We start from the raw sequence: 14,863 nt of genomic DNA on the forward strand, positions 1-14,863 counted from the left end.
GAGGCTTCCAGTCCGAGGAAACAGGATGAGCTGAGAAACTGGCAAGGTGACGTGGCTGTGGCTGTGGCTTGTTCTGTTTCTCTGATCATTCAGTGTTCACCCCAATACCTGGCCTGGGTTGGTTTTATTAATAAGACTCTTTAGGATCCATGCGACACAAACAAGAGTAACACAGCTTAAAATAATATTCTACAAAAGACTTGTTAGCATACAGTGGACTATTATTCGGGTGTGGAAAGGAATGGAGGAGCACTGGTTCAAGCCGCTACATAGGCGAGGTGAGACACAAGGAACTGTGTACTGTGGCTGAAACATCATGAATCCAGGATGCTAAGTGAAACGGACAGACACAGGTACACTCAAGAGGACAGTTTGCCGAATGATTCCACCTCCAAGAGCTGTCCAACTCAGAGATGAGCTGACGCGGCAGAAAGCAGAGTAGTGGCTAAGGGGCCCCAGGGCCCAGGAAAGCCTGTAGCTCTGGATTTGCTCGGGATGCTTGGAGCTCCGAGTTTAAGTCTCCGGCAGGAAAAGGGAAAAACCCCTCAGGTTTACAGCGGTGACTGGGATCCTGGGTGGGGCGTGGGGTGGGTGGTGGGCGGTGGTGGGGAAGGCAGGGACAACGAGCTCACGCTTAACGGGTAGGCACGGTGAAAGTACCTTAGAAGCCGAGGGTTGTGAAGGGCTTGGTTCGCAATGGCACCACTGAGTTGCTCCCCCCTCCCCCCGACGTCTTTGTCTTTCCTAGAAGGCTCCTTGAGCAGCCCAAGGTGTCAAGGTGGCGACAGCGCCCCTAGCGAGGGCTGGCTGGGAGCCGTCACACACCACACGTCATCAGTGGGAGCTGGAGTGGGAGCACAGAAGAGTGAACTTCGACCGTGAGGGGTCGCTAGGATACGCAGCCAGACGCAGAGGGGGCCCTTGGGATCAGCCTGGAGGCCCAGAGCCCAGCCGGCCAGCAGAGAGCAGCCAGGTGGAGCGGAACCAGCCTGTGAGGTGAGGTCGCGCTCCGAGGCCAACATGCCCAGGACCAGACAGGGCAGCCGTCGAGGGTCGTCGTCGTCGTCGTCTCGCCGCTCCCGCACCTCCAGAGCCGAGCTGACCTTCTCTGTGAGCCTGGTGGAACACCATCTTCGGGAGAGCGGCCATGCCCGGCGGCTGAGCGAAACGGTGCCCATCTTGCTGACCGCCATCCTGGAGTTCCTGACCCGCAGGCTGCTGGAGCTGGCAGGCAATGAGGCCCAACGCCGAGGCGCACAGAGGCTCATCACCCCGGAGCTGCTGGACGTGACTGTCTACAATAACACGCAGCTCAGCCAACTGTTCCAGTTCGCCACCATCTCCCAGGTGGCCCCGGGTGGCGGCCCTCATCGTGGGCGTCGACGTCGACGCTAGCTACTACCTGCTGCTGTTGCTGCTGCTGGCTGGCTCCGGGTTGCTGACCTGCCCATCCGCCCCAGTCCATCCACCGAGCATCGGTTCATCCCGGTTCATCCCGCCCAAACTTTCCCACAGACAGCCCGGCGAGGCTGGTCAGCCTCGTCCCTTCCTTCTCCCTGTTGTGCTCTTATTAAAGCTTTGGTTCGAGAAGCCCATAGGTTTGCTTCCCTGGCTTTTCCTTTGGCACGGGGTGGGGCTGGGGTGGGGGTGAGGGCGGCGGTGGGGCAGAGGGTGAGGTGGGCCTAGTTGGAGGAACACAGCGGGTGGGAGTGGTGCTGGGGTGCGGGTGACCTACAGGCTGGTTTCCCTACTTTTTCCTTTGGGCATGAGGTGGGAGTGAGTGGAAGGTAGGGGAAGAAGGTCAGGGTGGCCTAGTGCGGCAACACAGTGGCGTTCGGGGTGCAGGTGTGGAAGGCAGGCAGGGGTGGTGGAGGAACAGACAGGGGGGCCTGGATGGGGGTACCCACGATGCACCTCTTGGCCCTGAACACGCATGCAGGGCCAGCCTGGCCAGCTGCATCAGAAAGATGGCCTTCTCATAGGAGACCACAGAGCAGAGACGACCCACGTGCAAAGGCGGCCTTCTGGCTGGGGACGCAGACGTGAACAGAACAGAACAGTGGCATGTGGGGCCTAGGGTCATGGAGGATTATGACTCATTATTAACCTTTATTAATCATTATTCATCAGCAAGATCTGCCAGGAGGTTTGCCTGGCACTGGATGTGAATAAGATATAACCTGTGTGCCAGTGCCTGGAATGCTCCAACATCTATGGCTTTGCCTGCCCTGGGATTGAGGTTTTGTACATGAGGCCCTATCCCTAAAGCTAAACTCTACCCTACAGACTGTTACTTGCCGAATGGTCTGACACTCTGCTTGCCCTTCCTTCAATTTTTGGCTATCCAAGTCCCACCCTCAGCATATTTGTTTGGCAACTGGTTTCCTCCCACAGGCTATCATTTGCATATAGGTATGATGGCCGGACAGAATCTGAAACATCGTTCCTGTGACCTGTGACTGGAGTTGGAAACCTCTCTGTATGCTCTGGGCAAGAATGCCATAGCTGCCTTCCACTTCTTACTTCAAACGGCTGCAGTTGCCCATTCATTTGCAATGTTTGGCCACCCCTCCCAAATTCAGTTGAGGCCATAACTTGGAGCAGCTCAGGCCTGTACCCATCAGTCTAAGCACTGACACCATCGCTTCTATCTGCCCAGTTCCCTGCAAACTCACCATACTCTGTCTTTCCCTCCCCTGCCACAAAGGAAACTAACAACTTCATAGGACCATTCAAGTAGAGGAGACATAGAAAAGCAAAAACAGACAACATAAGTGGACAACTCATGAAGGCAAAAAAAAAAAAAATTACATAAATGCATACATATTTGAAGCCTCCCCCAGCTTATGAAGAAAATGAAATTCTGCCATTTGTAAGCAAATGGATGGAACTGTAGGATACTAAGAGGGAAAAAAAGCCAGACGTAGAAACACAAGTACAATATATTATCATTCATATGTGGAGAAAAAAAGTAATAATTTACAGGACCTGAAAACAGAAGAGAAGACTGTTGGAAAGAGGTGATTTTGGAAGATGGCATATTTGGAAGAATGAAAAGGGTTGAAGCCTGGTGGCTTGGTATATATATACAGTATGCAGATATGCAGATATACATATGTGGTAATGAAATCATGAAGAACATTCAATTGTAAAACTAAGGATAATTTCACATATATAAATCAATTTTAAAAATATACAAAAGAAGAGAAGAATGGATAATACAGACACATGAAATGAGGAATATGGGGGAAATATGGAAATCAGTTTTGGGAGATGGGTTTTCTTTTTAATAGTAAGCTACACAAAGAGTATGAATAAAGGATATATTAAAGACAACTTCAAATGGATTCAGAAAAAAAGGTTTTCAAGACTTTATAAAACAGCACAGGGAAAAAAATAAGGGAAAAAATAGGAAATCTTTAATTTTTAGAGTTAGAGGCCTATGTGTACAATTCCACATCCAAGCTGAGTAAATAATATGAATAATAGAAGCACTATAAAAATTGCTCCTGGAAACACCCATCTAAAATTCTGAAACTGTAAATGCTCATGCAGATATTCATCGATGATAAAATGTTTGTGACCAAAGATAAGGGCAGGTGTCTTCCAACCAGTGTTGAATACAGCCTAGAAACGAGTCTTTGGGAAATGCCACAGCCCCACTGCAAGCTCACACCCAACACGGTAAGATCTGGCTCTGCTGTGGGAACGCTGTCAACAGTTTAGCACATCTGGGCAGGAAAACATGAGTTGTGCTCAGTTTTAAGTCTGAGTGAACATGTTGGGTTGGCTTTCCTGTAAAGGCCCGTTTGCAATGGAATTGGCTCTGTGACCTCCTGAATAAATGAAAGCACGCACAGAAAAATGGATCCCACCGTTATTTATTTCTTCCTGAAATAAGAAAGGTAACATTCACTTTGGGCAAGTGACAGGGAACCAAAGAAGCCAATCGTAAAATCAAATGACATTTTCTTGCAAAATGAGAGTGCCACTGCTGGGGAGAATGCATCTCCCTTGCTGTCAGGGGCTAGAGGATCCACACTGAACTGTTGCTACTCACAGAACTGTTGGGGTTCACTTAATGGTTAACAGAGTCTCAGTCATATTTCTAACAAGCAAAGTAAAGAGAAAGGAGCTGCACTGACTGCTACTAACGTCCTCTTAGCACGGCTAATGCTCCCTGTGCGTCCTCTACGTGAGCTTCAGATGGTTTCTTCAGAGTGGTCAAGGACCAGGGATTGAAGGTATGTTTCAACAACAGACACATCTTGCTCTTGCTGTTTGGAAATGGAGAATTAGGGAATTGTTATTCCATCTCTGCCCGTAGGAAGCCATCCCGAGGCACACGGCATTACAGACACAGGACTTACAGTTTCCATGATAACTCTGTCCTGCGCCTTGGAGATTTCTTTCTTCACTTCACTTTCTTCACCACCAATAAAAGCTTTGCGATGTTCACTCAAGTCCTTGGCTTTCTGAAACAAACAAACAAACAAACAAACAAACAAACAAAACTCTGCTTGAGCACAAAGCCCTGGCTTGGCTTGACACCTCACCTCATTTAATTTTAAAAGAACCGACTTTGCATATCCAAAGGAGGCTTGTTATGAATTCAAAGTAAGAACAGTGGCTACTTCACACACACACACCTAATTAGCCACTCCAAAAAAAGCTCCAGTGCCACATTTTAAGGTGGTGCCCTTGTGGGACAACAACAGCTAAGGCACTTATCTCGGAAAATGGGTGGAGGATCAGTTAAAAGGTCCCACGGAGCAGACATGGAAAACGAGGCACAGGCCCACGTTGGAGACCCCCAAGGTTTTCCCAGAGGAAGGAGCCATTCACTATGTCCATGGAATGTGATTTTTCAGAGGAAGACACAGTGTACAATCCCATGACCCTTCAATCTAAGAAAAGCTCAAGCGGGGACTCAAACCCCTCTGATCTCTCAAAGAACACTGCAGTGGTGGACACAGAGGAGAAAGAACTGTGTCACCCTCTGTCCAGGAATTGCAAAATGCCTGTTCGGTCTCTGCCCTATTCTCAGGGCCCAGAGCAGCTTGGGAACAGATGACATGCACACTAGCTGAAAACAGGTATGGAAGGGGAGCTTGCTGGGCTCCCGGCTGAAAAGGACACAAATGGTGACTTCAAGCCGCAAAAACATAGGATTTCCTGAGGGAAGACAAGGCGCGGGGAGCTTTCTGGGCAAAGAGCAGAAGCAAAGCATGGACACGGAATAGGAGCCACTTCAGGGGAAGCTGGTGCACTGGGAGGAGGGAAGACAAAATGGACAGAGGGAAGCAGGCAGCCAGTGAAGCTGTCAAGAGGCTGGGGGTGGTGGTGGTGGTGGAGCGGGCATGTTGTGCAGAGGACACAGGAAGCAGAGAGAATTAAGAAGGAAGGCCACTGGGAAATCTGGAAGAGGGAAAGACCATGTTTCCGAGCAACAGTCCCTCAGAGCCAGAGCCAAGGACTAGGAAAGGAAGGAAGCCTGAGTGGAGAAGCAGAGGGAGATCAAGAGAGTGAGAGAGGCAGCAGAGCACAGGGCAGAAGGGCAGGGACCACCTGGGAAGCCAGAGAGGCCCAGTCACAAGGCTCCCTCTGTGGTGCTACTCACATTGAGCACTCACAGTTAGAAGCAAGCCTTTCTGGTCAGTTCTTCCAACCAGTTCCCAAGCAGTATTCAGCTGCACTAGAGCTGCATGTTCCCTTTCCTTAAGCTCTTCCTAAAGGACTGGATGTATGTAGATGGCCCCAAGGTCTTGAAAATTCAGTTTTACTTTTCTGTGTGCATGGGTGTGTGCCAGAGGGTGTCCATGTATGTGTGCTTGGGTGTGGAGACCAGAGGTGATAAAAAAAAAAAAAAACACTCAAAGTGATTTCCTTCACATGTACATGTTTGCACGCATACGTGTGTGCTCCCGTGTGCCTGCGCCTTCCTGAACCGCTCACCACATGACTTTTTGAGGCAGGGTCTCTCACTAAACACAGGGTTTTCCAATTTGGCTGTACTGGTGGTCCCACAAGCCCCAGGGCTCCTTGTGTCTCTCTCCACCCTCACCACTCTGGGGTTATAGGCACCTGTTGCCGTGCCTGGAGGACACGTGGCTGCTGGGGATATACACTAGGGTACTAACTGGGGTACTCATGCTTGCTCAGCAAAGACAGACCCTAGCTTCTCGATAGCATCTTGAAAAACATTTACTTTACCTTGGCACACTGAGCACTTTAGTTAAGGCATCTGAATCAGATATGAGGAGAGATTATTTCATAGCCTATTTAAATGAGAGCATCAAAAAGAATTCCCATTGAAGGGCTGCTTCAACTCCTGGATATATAGAGGTCACTCAGGACCTAGAGCTTCAGCAAGGGTACCATTGCCAGCTCGCAGCTCTCAGTTCAAAGAGGGTTAATCCTCTGCCAGCTTTGTCATTCCCCACATCTCTTGGGGAGCTCTTGAAATACACGACCACCAATACTCAAGAACAAGGCTGATGTCGGAAGACTGCAAAACACTCAGCATGAAAGAAAATAAAACCTACCCTTGCCCATTGCTTGTTTTACCGACCTGTCCAATCCAAACGAGTCAAAGAAAACCAGAAGGATCCCCAGACTTGCCAATTTCCATCGAAATGTCACGGGAGGTCAATAGTAGCTCATCACTGTGATGCAGTATGCTCCTTTCTAAGCAAATTTCCAGTCACCAGCTCCCGTGCTAGAACACTGCCCCCAACACTGTCATCAGTTTCCCAGCTTAAACAAACCTTAGCATTCCTCCTATGTGTGGGGAAAATAATCCAAAGAGAATGTGATCCCGGATTTCAAAACTAATTACTTCTCCCACAAACTGAGAAAGGGCCAACCTGTCTTCTGCCTTTATAGACACCTGGTGTGACATAAAATGGGAGTGTTCTGTTAACAAGTGCAATCCACCAGACCTTCAAAACTGTGTCACATAAATCTTTAGCGTTTTCAATCCTGGTTTCATGATCCTCTAGAGCTTTCTGTAAAATCTTCATCTGCTGCTGAGCTATAAGCTGCAATAGAGGAAATCAATGACAAAATGTCAGTAAAACTGAGCATCCAACCCTGCTGCTTACAGGAATTGCTTCCCGTGATGTTTTGTGTTCTGACATTCATGAACAAGTTTGAAGACATGCCCTTCACTGCCAAAAGCAACATAACACGGTCTGACCAGTCACAGAGTGAGATAGTCTGTCAATCCTCTGCAAAAATTCTATGAAATAATTATTCATTTTGAAATTAACACAAGACCCACCTAATCTGTGGATTCTCACCTCACCAAAATTAAGTACAAAGCATTCCTTTGTTTTCATAAAGTATTTATTTTAATACAACGAGGACACAGAATAGCTTCTAAGGAAACCCTTCTTTTCAAAAAAAATAAATAAATAAATAAAGTTTTGACCTAAGCCTTCCTCATCAACCAGTCATTCCCCGGCTTGTAACACACCATCAACTACATTATCAACCAAATAAGAAGGGCAGGGAAGACGAATAGCAAACAGGCATCAGCTCCCAGTCAAACGTTCCATAGCAACATGCCACAAAATGAAACCACTGAATACACAAAGTCTAGGAAGGTAGGGATTCTTCACAGGCCTGCTTTCAGTCCTAGGAAACTGAGGCAGGGAGGTTAATTATTTTCCTGAGCTTTCACAATGAGCAAGTGTCAGGACTATGGTTGCATCCCAAGCAATGGGGTCCAGAGAACATGCTCCTCACCACCAGACTGGAATCTGTCTCCATCTCCCTCAGATTCTAAGTTCTGCTTCCCCACCTTTGGAAGTCAGCGCCTCTGGGAGTACAGCTCTATCCTCCATCAGGATGAAAGATTCCTCAAAGACCGCACTACTCGGTGTCGATACTGACCGTTCTCACTCTGCCTCCCTGATCACTGTGTCAGAAGGCCACCTGGGACCACCACCACCACCCCCCCGCCCGGCCACCCCGTCCAGCACTATTTGGCATCTGCACTGTGTGGCTCACAAAGGGTCCCCTCCCTCTGAGCATACAAGCCCATACCTTCTCTTGCACTCTCCAGGCAGTGCCTGCTCAGCCTCCCCAGCCCCCCATGCTGGCTCCTAACCCATGACCACATCACCCCTCCACAGAAAAAGAAGCAAGCCAGAGAGGAGGGCCAGTCTCTCCAGGCCACATTCACCACCCTCCTTGTCTCCGTATGCTCACGTCCTGTCCTGTCCCTTTCCCTCTCGACTTGATGCACTGAAGCCCTGACACTCACAGTAAGGTGTTCTTCTTGCTCCCTTGCTCTCCCCACCTCGTCCAGCCACTTGTGATACAGAGACTCAAACATCTGGGAGTGCATGGAGTGAAGCTCCTGCCTGTAAAACACAGTAACGATTACTGAGCATTGTCACACTGCGTGTGGGTAAGGCAATGGCACACGCACTCAACATTTTGAAACAAGAGCGGGGAGCAAAAGAGAAAGCGGACATGAATGAAATTGGCTCTTGAGAGGCAGCAATGTGACTCTCGTCCCAGAAGAATGTTGTCCTAATCTGCTGCCAGTGACGCGCCATTTCACGTGTCTTCCTTCTCGAACACCTAGGATGCTCTGATGCATACATTTCCCAAGATTGCATTTCTGGCTTAAAATTAGACTCATCTTCCCTTTCCCTTAGGGAGTAACCTGGAGAGTCTTCTGAGAGCCCAAGTCTGTGTTGTGAAGGCAACATACCCTTCATCCTCTGGGACTTAGATACACGAAGAGGGCACAGAACCTCCGCCCCCCACATGGCCACAACGATCTACCAAAAAGAGTGCTGATGGTACCTCCTAATAGGTATAGTTTTGTAGACCATAGAAGACTGGCCTTCCTGTGTATGTGTGTGTGTCTGTGTGTGTAATCTGACTAGGACTGCAAGAGTATAAGGCAGACCAAGCACATGAGCAAGTGCAGGAATGGTGGAGACAGTTACATGCAACGAGAGCAAGATACAATATCATAAACATATGAAAATGCACAAAAAGTGGTTATAATGAAATATATCATTTTATAAACTAAAATAATTAATTAAAAACAGAAGTAAAGAGCAATACAAGGAAAAATTTCCCTATGGAACTGTGAACCAAACATACTGTTTTCTATGTTTCTTCCTTCCTCTATGCCTCCCTTTCTCCAATCCTATTCATTTATATTGAATTACAAGCTTCCTTCTGTTCAGTGAGCTAAAATTGAAAAAAAAAAAAACAAATGTGTGTTGCAAGTCCAAAGCACTTAAGAGGGGGTATGTCTTGTTCCTGAGATCTAAGGGGTCCTATGTTCCAAATAAATATATAGCCACAAGCTGGAGCTTCCATCAGCCTGGGAACGAAGATGAATGTGTTGGACAGAGGTCTGTGTTGATCAGGGATGAACATAATTAAAGGGCAAAACTAATAATTCATGTGACAATAAAGTTCTGAGATGAAAGACTATTCCTATACCCTGAAACATGGGCATCAGTTCTCATAAGCTTGTGGTTTTTGTTTTCACCATACCTTTGACTGTCTCTAGATTAGTCTCTAGGTAAGTGTGGTTAATAAAAGCCATAATAGAAATTTGATTTTAGTTTAGGATTAATTTGTTTCTTATCCTTTGAGAGGCATGGCATGTGGTGCTCAAAACTCCAGTCTCTGACAATACATGGCCTGGGATTCTGTTCTAATATCTCTACTTGTTACTCTCTGGACTTCTTAACATTCTTTGTAAGATGAGAATGGTGCTGGAATATTGTAACTTGAAAACTCAAAGGACATGAAGGAAAATGTCCTCATGGGACCCATAGTCATTCTCATTCTGCTCCCTCCTCCAAAAATCATCAGTGTTTTCTTGTAGAATGTTTGAGATGTGTTACATTTGTTTGTGCTGTGGAACATTTGTTTAATGATACAAAGATGTGTTTCATTCTTTTATGTTACATTTGTTTAACTCTGTGAAGCTGTGTTACTTTGCCTGTCTAAAACACCTCATGGTCTAATAAAGAACTGAATGACCAATAGTGAGGCAAGAGACAGGAGAGCAGGGCAGGCAGGCAGGCAGGCAGAGAGAATAAAAAGAATGAGAAATCTCAGAGGAAAAAAAGGAGCAGCAAGAACAAGAAGAGGGGGATGCTAGGGGCAGCCACCCATCTACACAGCAATCCACAGAGTAAGAGTGAAAGTAAGATATACAGAAGTAAGAAAAGGAAAAAAGCCCAGAGTTAAATGGTAAAGGGGATAATTCAAGTTAGAAAAGCTGGCAAGAAACAAGCCAAGCTAAGGCTGGGCGTTTATAAGTAAGAATAAGCTTCCATATGTGATTTATTTGGGAGCTAGGTGGCAGGCCCCCAAAAGAGTAAAAAAAAAAAAAACAACAAACAACATTTTGGCATTCCAACATGGGCTAGAGTAAAAGAAATCCCAAAAACATTTTGGTGCCCAGCATGGGGCTCAAATATCTCTAGGGCCTGAGAAAGCTGAAAAGAAAAAGAAAAAGGACACAGCTCCTTAAAGAAGAGCTGTTGTTCAGCCACCAGTGGCTAAATAAAATGGTAAGTAAAAACCACTTGTGGCAGCACAGGCACAGGCTTCCGCAGCTAGGAAGGTTGAATGCAGTTTTCAGTAACAAACCTCTGATCAGGCTGTAAGATTTAGGCCTGGCTGTCAGGAACCTAGAAGCAGGCAGAGCCAGCCAAGAGAGCCATGTGGAAGATTCAGTTGTAGCTTAGCAGTTTAAAGTTTGCTTGTGTGGTCAAAAAAAGTTCAAAAAAGATATGCAGTAAAAGAGGTCCAGATGGAAAAAAAAAACCAAAAACAAAAAAACCTCTAAACAGGTTCAAGTGTGTTTTTACAATGTGCATAGCATAAGAAAGAAAAGAAAAAAGGGTATAGTCCAAGAAAAAAATATAGTTAAAAATAAAGTCTTAGAGCCAGGCGGTGATGGCGCATGCCTTTAATCCCAGCACTCGGAGGCAGAACCAGGTGGATCTCTGTTGAGTTTGAGGCCAGCCTGGGCTACAAAGTGAGTTCCAGGAAAGGCGCAAAGCTACACAGAGAAACCCTGTCTCGAAAAACCAAAAACAAAAACAAAAAAAAATATAAAATCTTTAAGAGAGAAGTAAAATAATGAAAAAGAATAAGCTACCACATAGAAATGGGAAATACACAGGGAGTCTGGATCCTGTATGTTATTGTGTTGATTTTAAATTTCCGACTGTTGAGAAGCAAACAGCAGCTGCTGAGAGACATGGGATTGAAAGACTGCTGAAATAATTCAGCCTAGATATTTTAAGAATGCCTTAACTTTAAAATGGAACTCAAAAAAATTTATTTGTTAAATGGAAATCAAAAATCTTTGGAGTTTTGTTCCCATAGGAGACAAGAGGCTGTGGATTCCTTCAAGAATGGTATTGATCAGGTTTGATCAAGACAGACCTCCTTAACATTGACAGGCGATATCTATCAACAAAGGTTATAGCTAGTCTTTCCAGGACTTGGCCATTATCTCAAAATTTTCTCAGGTATCCCTAAAGATGCTTCTCCCACAGACAATCAGGAAGCAGTTCAGAGAACATATCACCCACATTCCCAAGAGCTGGCTTGTGGAGGCTTTTGTTATTTGTGGGCTATGGATGATTGTTATCATTTAGGTTAACATAGGAATGATAAGATAGAACAGTAGATTATTGAATCTACTTTAAATAATAGGGTCAATTATTGAATCTACTATAAACTAAAATAAAAACTGTTTATTTCAAATATTTTGTATTTGTAAGGACTTTTGTATACTGATACAAATTTAAGGTAATTTTTGTTGCAACACACTGTATATATGTTTCTATTCTTGCTTAAAAGGATTTTTGTGTAGTGATGTAAGTTTAAGGTTACTTTTGTTACAACATACTGTATTTATGTTTCTACTCTTGGTTAGGTATTATACCCATGCAGTTCATTTAAAAATGTAAAGTAAAGTTATAGCTTTGAAAGCTATTATTATGAACTATTTAGGATAATCAAGAAACACAGGTCAGTAGTTAGTCATCTATAATAATCAAATTTGTAGATGTGTTAGGTATATTTTTCAAGATCACATATAGATATATTTTAGATAGACAAATAGTTTTCAAACACTTTAAAAACCTATAGAATATGACAATTAAAATGTTTTGTTAACTTAGGGCTTTCATGACAATGAGACGCATCTGCTTCTGGCAGCACCAATTTACTTCAGAGATGATAGGCACTGAAGAAACTCCTTATGAAGTTTGCTTTCACTGTGCCAAAGTTAACCACTGGACAACAAAACTGTTCTTGCCTTTGACTGATGACAATGTGCTGTGCAGACTGGACATGCAGGATCCACAGGAAGTGACCGCTGAGTTTTGCCAAAACAAGGCAAGACAGTCCTTCAAGATTCCTGCTTCACAGAAGAGTCTGCCAGATATTCTGCAGGACACAGAGAAAAAGTGACTGATGAACTTTGCCAATACAAGGCAGGACAGACCTTCAAATTTCCTGCTTCACTATCAAGTCTGCCAGATATTCTGGGCCTGTAGGCTGAATATGGATGTCCCAAAGTTGCAGAGGCACTTTGGGTGACTGTCTAGGCAGTGAAATGTCTCTGTTGTTAGGTAATATTACATCCTTCTGGTATTTGATGGAGTCGAAGACTAGATAGTTATAGTTGCAGTTTTCCTTAGTTATGATAGAAAGCAGATTAGGTGTAAAACTCTGGATTCACTAAGATAGGTTAGATAATGTATTATGTTCTCTTAATATGCTAACTACACATGGACAGAATATTGTAAATGTAACTCTTACTTGATAACTGTTTTTGTTGTGTACAGTTTTACTACATTAAAGTTAAAACTTTTTATTTAGACAAAAAGGGGGAATGATGTAGAATATTATTTTAAGGTGTGTTATATTTGTTCATGCTGTGAAACATTTGTTTAATGATGCAAAGATGTGCTGCATTCATTTATTTTGTATTGTTTAACTCTGTGAAAGCTGTGTTACTGTGCCTGTCTGAAACAACTGAATGGTCTAATAAAGAGCTGAACAGCCAATAGCAAGGCAAGAGAAAGGATAGGGGAACTGGCAAGCAGAGAGAATAAAATAGGAGAAATCTTGGAGGAAAAAAAGGGCAACAAGAGAAGGAGAGGAAAACACCACGGACCAGCCGCCCAGCCCACACAGGCCAGCACATGGAGTAAGAGTGAAAGTAAGATATACGGGAGTATGAAAAGGAAAAACCCCAGAGGCAAAAGGTAGATGCGATAATTTAAAGTAAAAAAAAATGCTGGCAAGAAACAAGCTAAGCTAAGGTCAGGCCATTTATAATTAACAGTGAGCCTCCATGTGATTTATTTGGGAGCTGGGTGGTGGGCACCCCAAAAGAGTAAAAAACAACTAATAACATTTTGGTGTTTCAACATGGGTCTAGACTAAAAGAAAACTCAACAACAGAGTTTGAATGTCCTTTCATCACACTCTGCCATCCTTCCTCCTCCTGTCCTGTAGCTATCCAGAAAGCTGTAGAAATCCAGGAAGAACCTCACTTTTCCTGTAACCTGCGGCTAGCGGATGATTCTACCCACTTCTCCAAGGCCAGGAAGATAGTTCTCTCCTCCTATTTACCTGCTTTTGTTTCCCATCTCCCCTGCTTGTCCCCTTTCTATCCACAGTTCTAGGGTTTTGTCCCATCATCCTATTTGCCTCATTCTATACGTTTCCCTAAATTATCTCATCTTGTTCTCACTATGACCTCTACCTTGGTTTAAAAGTCTCCACTGTGCATGTTCTACTTTTCTCTCAATCATTGGACCCCAGTTTTTAAGTCCACTGGAAATTATGTGACTTAAATTATCTGCATTCTTCAGTGTAGCAAAAGGCAAACACCACCTCTGTCACTATTTTTGACATCTCTTTCTAAAAGTAAATATCACACTGAGCATGCCAACAGTCTTATCATTTCAACTTAATTCTCATCCAGCGATCTAGTAATGAGCACTCTACTGTGACATCACACTTCATCTAAAGCATAGCCCAATATCTAGCTGCCTTATACCTCGAACTGGGAAAAACAAATAACCTTGCTCCATGTACTAGGTGTTTTGTGTAACAAGAAGGACAATATATAGCTAAGTATTTAGTACAGTGGTGAGTAGCATCCTCAGGTTCAAACCAAACTAGTTTCAAATATTTGTGGAAAGCACATTGCTCTGGGATGTTCTGTGGATGTCCTGTGGGAGGCCCGTTCTTTGGGTTCCTCTGGCTTTACCCAGCAGGTCCGCATAGCAGATGATTAGGACATTGCCTGAGTGCAGTGTCTTGAGATGGTCGTGCACTTGGCTGTTGCTGGGAGGGGATGGACGTATGTCAAGTTGCTCTGCATTGCGTCAATAAATAAAACCCTGATTAGCCGTGGCTAGCAAGAAGTATTAGGTGGGACTAACAGAGAGGAGAAATAAAAAGAACAGAAGGCAGGAGGCACTGCCTGCAGCAGCTGCCAGGACAGGAAGATGTAAAAGCTACCTGTAATCACGAAGCTACGTGACCAAGGTATATGATTTGCTGGTAATGGCGTTAATTTAAGGAATAAAGAACAGTTAGCAGAAGCCCTGCCACGGCCATACAGATTTGAAACAATATAAGTCTCATGTTTACCTGCGTTGGGTCTTGAGCGGCCGTGGGGACTGGTGGCGTGACAAAGATTTGTCCTGACTGTGGGCAAGGCAGGAAAAACTCTAGCTACAGCCATCTAAACTTGAAGAGGTGCATGTGCTTTTCATGTCCTTATTTCTCCAAATAATTACAGTGTCACAACTGTGGTGGTATTGTGTTCCCCCAAATT

General features: G+C 44.8%; 2 protein-coding genes across 2 annotated transcripts in view; one reads left to right on the plus strand and one right to left on the minus strand.

Moving 5' to 3' along the window:
- Window positions 1-729: 729 nt before the first annotated feature.
- On the plus strand, window positions 730-1,595 carry LOC114687203 (histone H2A-Bbd type 2/3-like). The gene has a single exon (XM_028861911.2). It carries the CDS (start codon window positions 1,021-1,023, stop codon window positions 1,393-1,395), a length of 375 nt encoding a protein of 124 aa, XP_028717744.1. The 5' UTR covers window positions 730-1,020; the 3' UTR covers window positions 1,396-1,595.
- Window positions 1,596-4,071: 2,476 nt separating this feature from the next.
- The window catches only part of LOC114687207 (X-linked lymphocyte-regulated protein 5C-like), a 96,335-nt gene continuing 85,543 nt past the window's right edge, over window positions 4,072-14,863 (minus strand). Inside the window, 4 exon segments of the mRNA XM_037198817.1 lie at window positions 4,072-4,277; window positions 4,371-4,475; window positions 6,942-7,040; window positions 8,270-8,369. Of these exon segments, the coding sequence (XP_037054712.1) occupies window positions 4,203-4,277; window positions 4,371-4,475; window positions 6,942-7,040; window positions 8,270-8,369 (379 nt within the window). The 3' untranslated portion in view covers window positions 4,072-4,202.

The sequence above is a fragment of the Peromyscus leucopus genome, chromosome X (genome assembly GCF_004664715.2).
Source record: "Peromyscus leucopus breed LL Stock chromosome X, UCI_PerLeu_2.1, whole genome shotgun sequence".
Classification (NCBI taxonomy): Eukaryota; Metazoa; Chordata; class Mammalia; order Rodentia; family Cricetidae; genus Peromyscus; species Peromyscus leucopus.